Here is a 5,946-nt window from a genome sequence, read left to right as displayed (position 1 = left end):
AGAGAAAGAACAAGAAAATAAATGAGATAAACAAGGCTTCTGAGAGAACTGCCTTCTCTCAGGCTCTCTCTTTAACTCTTTCCGTCTACCTCTCTGTCTCAATTTGACTAAACAGTCAAATTCTGAGGTTGATATTGGGTTGGTTTAAATGTTATGAATTCCAACGTATGGAGGTGTTATGTAGCATAATGTTTATCCATATAAACTAGAGATTCCTTGTTCCCCCAACCTATTCAATAAGTAGGTCATTTTTTGTGTAATAAAATATCAACAGCCATTTTGGTTCTAGAGTATTTTCTCTTTTATTGCAAATACAATACAAAAGTTAAGCTTCTTTTTAAGACAGTACAGTAACATGTTAAGCTAGCTGAAGAAAATGACAATTTGTTCAGATGCATCAGAAAAAAAACATCAGTACTGAGATAGTACTGTATGTGTCAGGACGTTAAAAAAAAGTCCTTAGAAAAGACAGGGATGCTGGTATCTCTAATAACACAAACATATTAGCCACAGCGTAAACATAACTAATTGTAAAACTTTGTCATTATGCTCAAAACGTATTTCCAGTTTAGAATCCAAACTTCACAATTAACAATAATCCGTACGCAACTAGATAACAAAAAAATGACAAATTAAACATTTAAAATAGAAACATTTACATATGTTAAATAAAGCATAATGATTACAGTTTGTGTCATTTTTTAAGTAACCCCCTCGGCTAAAAAGACCGGTTTATATGACATTTAATATCCAGAAGGTAACTTATTTTGAAGACAAATTAATTAATTGTATAAAATATAAAATAAAGAATAAAATGCTAAATAATAATTACTTTGAAAATAAAATTAAGCTAATAAATAAATTAAAGGGTTAAGACTGAGAGGGGGCGGGAGGGGGTGAGAGGTGGATCAGGCAGGGGGCTGTAAAACGACACTGGCGTGATGGTGGACGGCAGGGGACGCCCGAGAGGTCAAAGGGCACTTCCTGTGGCTGTCAAACACATGCTGTCAGACGGTAAGTAGAATCTCAGCTGTGGCTTCTCTCTTCTATAGTATGTGCTGTAGCACACACACTCTGACACAGACATCCTATCACCCAACCTCTGATATGCTAGGCACTAACGGTGCAAAAGGGTGGAATCTCCTGCACAAAACGATAACGTCCAAACTTCTTCCCTTGCCATTCACAGCATGCCCCTTTTACATCTAAGAACGTGCTATAATCATAGTATATAATTGATGGAGAAACCCTCAACTGCACAAATACAAATGTAGTTCATTTTGTTGGATGGCACAGCACATATAAGCACAATGCACTGCAGGAAGACAAACAAAAACAAACACAACCAAAAAAGGACAGAGATTTACTGCCTATAAAAAATTCCACCAGAGAATTGAGGCCATAGAATAGATAACTGCACTACTGTGGTTTACTGCTGAACTGGATAGAAATAAAGCTTTTTCTCTACAAATATGTGTTTAAAATCCCCCAGAATAGCAAACTGCCAGAGTAAAAAAGGTAAGAAAACATACACAGTACCTACTAAAAATATCAACAATTTAAACAGTCCTCACAGAGGATTTCTCAATGCTCAAAATATGTTTCATCAATACACAAAAAAAGGCACGTTGTGAGCCATTCTGGTCTAATTTCAGTTCTCTCAAGTCCAGCTTTCCTTCTTCTTTGTTGTCTTTTCCTCTGTTGTAAATTCAAGTGTCTGTTTGCTCGGAACGAGATGTTGGAATGTTGTGACAAAGTCTCCCTCTGCAAGATGGGCATGTCTATCAGTCTATGTAAGTCTGTGTGTAGATGACTGTGTCCTCAGGGCCGGGAGAGCTGTGTGTACACTGGCTGCTGGTCCCAGTGATGCTGGGGACTGAGGGTCTGTGGCACGGAGGGCACTCCTGTTGTGTCTGCGATGGGGGTGTACATGGGCCTCTGGCTGGGGCTCATGTAGCTGCTGAAGGAGTAGAGCCCTGAGCCCTGGCCCCCAGCTGCGTGGCTGTAGTAGGAGTTGGTGCCGACCTGGTGATCAGAAAAGTCATACTGGGCGCGGGTGATGGAGGGGTAGGAGGAAGAGCTGTAGTGTTGCAGGTTGAAGGAGCCGTAGGTGACGTGCTGCGGGGGGGAGGAGTTCTGCTGATCGTTGTAGTGGCTGGGGCTCAGCTGCTCTGTCTTGATGTGTGTGGGGGTCCTCTGGTTCTGGCCCTGCTCCCCTCCACTACCCAGCGTGGTCAGGGAGTGCTGCTGCTGACTCTGGGTCTTGGTCATCCAGCTGTGCCCTGCGGTGCCCCCTGCTGCCTGGCTGACTGCGGAGCTGCTGATGCCATAGGTACCGTTGTAGGAGACCTGGCCAGCGGCAGTGCCAGGAGCGCCTGGGTGACCGTTGGGGGGCAGGTACTGGTCAAACTCGTTGACATCGAAGGTATCGATGTGGGAGATTACGTCGCTGCTCAGCTCACCGATGTCCACATCCCGGAAATCAATGTTGAGCTGACGGCCCGTGCCTTCCTGTAAGGGGCGACCCTCACGCTTCAGGTCCACCTTTCCCACTTGGATGTCGGTCTTAGGTGTGGTGGGAGGGGTGGGGGGCCCTTGGGACTGGCCTGAGAGAGAGCGGGTGGGTTACATATAGAATACATATTTCTGTAATACAAATCTCAGAGCAAGAGCAGAGCCATGGATTTAATTGAAAAGGAAAAATAAGGGCTTTACAAGTGGTCATGCATGAGTGGAATAAGAAATTAGTCTAGACATCAAGTTAAACTAACAGAGAACATTTCTGATAATATCAGTCATCAGCTTTTCAAACAATCTATTTCAGACAATATTCTTATAAAAAGTCTAGCAGCATTGAAGTGTCAAATATACATTGATGAACACATGTTGAATGAGACCAATGCAATAGGCACTACGCATTTTCTTTCCTCTTACCTGAGTGTTCTCCCGGGGAGTGCACTTCTCCTATGCTAGAGGCTGGAGAGTCAGCTTGCTGGAGCGCCTTGAAGATCGCTCCTGGCGATATGTGCGTCTGCTCGCTGCCGTCCTCAGACTCGCTTTGTCCGTTCTTCATGGACTTCCTTCGCCGGGGCTGGTACTTGTAGTCGGGGTGGTCTTTCTTGTGCTGTACCCTCAAGCGCTCTGCCTCCTCCACGAACGGACGCTTCTCTCCCTCATTGAGAAGCCTGTGCGTGAAAGGCAAATACATACATGAGTAAATCAAATATTAAATTGACAACCAAATAGTTTACGACGAAGGTTAAATGATCACAGTATCGAGTTCACATGCGAGCGCAAAATGCACGAGTAAAAGTAGAATTGAGTTGCCTATTAAATAAAAACTATTTTCATTAACAAGACCACAAACGCGATGCCACTCGAAATAAACCTTTGGAAGTAATAACAGAGAGGAGTGAGACTCACCTCCATAGTTTCCCCAGAGTTTTGCTCAGCTCCGCGTTATGCAGATGAGGGTACTGATCAGCCAGTTTTCTCCGAGCGGCTTGCGCCCAAACCATAAACGCGTTCATCGGTCTCTTGACGTGGGGCTTGTTCTTACTAGATCCGTTCACTCGGACTGGCATTGGCACCAGGGTCCAGTCGTAGCCCTTCAGCACCTGGGACACAGCGTCGCGGATGCACACGGGGAACTTGTCATCGTCGTCCTTCTTGAACTCGACGAGGGGACCGTCCGGACCCATCAGCAGACCGTTCTCTGAAGGTCTGGTGTTCTCGGTGTCTGAGCCAGAGCCGGAAGGGCACGGGGATCCCGCAGAGTCCTCGGACATGCTCGGGCTCGGTGCGTCAGAGAGACATTTGTCTTGTTCGTCTGTCATTTTCATGAAGGGGTCGAGTAGATTCATACGAAAAATGTTGTCGAACAATTACGCACAAAATATGAAAGTACGGCTCTTGAGGGTGAGATCCCTAGAGATGCTTTACACACGAGGAAAAGTTTGACCAAAGTATTTAAAATGTCCAAAAGTGGATCAAAAGTAACAGTAGACGTTATTTGCTCCTGCAATGAGGCAGTCAACTGCACAAAGCCTTTTGGAGAGAATGTCTTTATGCATATGCCTTTCTAAAATATTGTATAATAACCTAGTTTTGTTTGCAGGCGTCTCCACACTCGAGCAACAGCTGATGATTTGCGGCAACTTTTTTTTCAGATAAAAAGAATAAGTGTTCTAGTCTGTCTCCAAATAGTATCTCCAGAACGTGTGCGTACTTTGAACTGAAATCCTTTGCAAGCGGACTTTATAAGTGAGTTACTGTACGGCTACAGAATACCCGAGAATACCCAAATGTGATTGGTCGACAGAGCATAACGAACTGAAGGAATTTGATCCCTACGGCCCCCTCCCCTCCACACACACAGCATAAGCATCGACAGTTTCACATTTTGTGTACAATATTGTTGTAGGTAAAATAATTCAAGTACTGAAATTGATTTTGGTTTACAAATATATTTTTATATTCTTAAATCATAGACTATTTGAGTGTTTCATCCATATACTTATATTTATATATTCTTATTCCATTCCTTTACTTAGATTTGTGTGTACTAGGTATCTGTTGTGGAATTGTTAGATATTGCTGCACTGTCGGAAACTAGAAGCACAAGCATTTCGCTACACTCGCAATAACATCTGCGAACCATGTGTATGTGACCAATAAAAAAATGATTTTATTTGTTTTATTTTACTCACACCTTCAAAGTTAAACCAGTAAAGAAAAAGCTAATAGTTGACGAAATAAAACATTGAAATCATGGAAATAGGCCTACCAATAGTGTTTCCATTATGACTCAATTTGTCTGCATAACAAATCCCATATCGAAAGTCATACAAAGTCGTACCTTACAATCGAGGAGAGTCTGTAGTGACCATGCCCTACGGCTATTATGTGCGACAAACAAAGGCCACAGCAGATACATTACAAATATATCAAATACTATTTATTCGATGCATACAAAACCAATTATTATTTTACTGGTTCAAAATGGCCATACAGTCTTTACCGTTTGGTTTGCAGAGAGGGATTGGCAAAATGAAATGTTGGTCCATGCATGCCATGATAACATATGCCCATAGGGGGAGACAGCAGCCCAGGAACTTACTTTACAACGTGTTCCTTTTTTTTCTGGAGGACACGAGGGACACAAGAAAAGTTTGAAACATTTGCACTGCCGCAACCGTTGAGGATGATTTATTTTCTTCTAATGACAGCGCTGGAGATAAAAGCAGTGGTAAAAATCGAACAAGTATTTCCTCACCCAAGCTCACCATGCACCCTCCATTGATAAATAATATTTATATCTCCCTCAAAACACAGAAATATTTATGTCTCACCTAGAGATCACCATAATAAAGTCGGTGTCCACTGGGTCCACTTGGTCATTCACAGTCCTTTCCGTCTGAACCCATGTCGTTTGGTTGTTTATTTGGCTTTGTAAAGTTGTGGAAATTTGATTTAGGTTGTAATGTGTGTGCAACATGTGTTTTATTTCTCTCTCTCTCTCTCTCTGTTTCTATGCCTATTGTGGGCTGCTTAAGTGGAAGGGGACTCTGGATGTTGTAAAATTGTTTGTTTGCATTATGTCAGCCTGCCGAAATGTAGAATCAGTCAGTAATCCTATCTTCTCCTCAGTGCAATTAGAGCTCTGGTTCCAGATACAGAAACTCCCATGGTGTCTGCACTCTTGCGCAGACATTTATTTACATTGAGCCTGTTTATTTAAAATATTCGCTTTTAACATAAACAGAAGAGAGCATTTGAGACTTTTGTTAATAACCCATGCGCCACTAAATTAGTGTCCTTGTTTGTTTATAGTCCTCAAAGGAATAAAGGCATCACTGAATACATTCACCAACATAGCTCCAAGGATGATGATGAGGAAGACGAGGACTTGCAATGTTGTTAAACAGTTTCAAGTTCAATGGAGGA

General features: G+C 42.6%; 1 protein-coding gene across 1 annotated transcript; it reads right to left on the bottom strand.

Annotated features, from left to right (window-relative positions):
• Nucleotides 1-277: 277 nt before the first annotated feature.
• Nucleotides 278-4,245, bottom strand: LOC118357533 (transcription factor Sox-9-A). The gene is made up of 3 exons (XM_035734725.2): nucleotides 3,424-4,245; nucleotides 2,935-3,185; nucleotides 278-2,606 (listed from the first exon to the last, which is right to left on the bottom strand). Exons 1-3 carry the CDS (start codon nucleotides 3,861-3,863, stop codon nucleotides 1,822-1,824), a joined length of 1,476 nt encoding a protein of 491 aa, XP_035590618.1. The 5' UTR covers nucleotides 3,864-4,245; the 3' UTR covers nucleotides 278-1,821.
• Nucleotides 4,246-5,946: the final 1,701 nt, after the last annotated feature.

Source organism: Oncorhynchus keta, chromosome 24, assembly GCF_023373465.1.
Source record: "Oncorhynchus keta strain PuntledgeMale-10-30-2019 chromosome 24, Oket_V2, whole genome shotgun sequence".
NCBI lineage: Eukaryota > Metazoa > Chordata > Actinopteri > Salmoniformes > Salmonidae > Oncorhynchus > Oncorhynchus keta.
The sequence above is the reverse complement of the archived record's forward strand: the minus strand, read 5'-3'. Positions and strand labels throughout refer to the sequence as shown.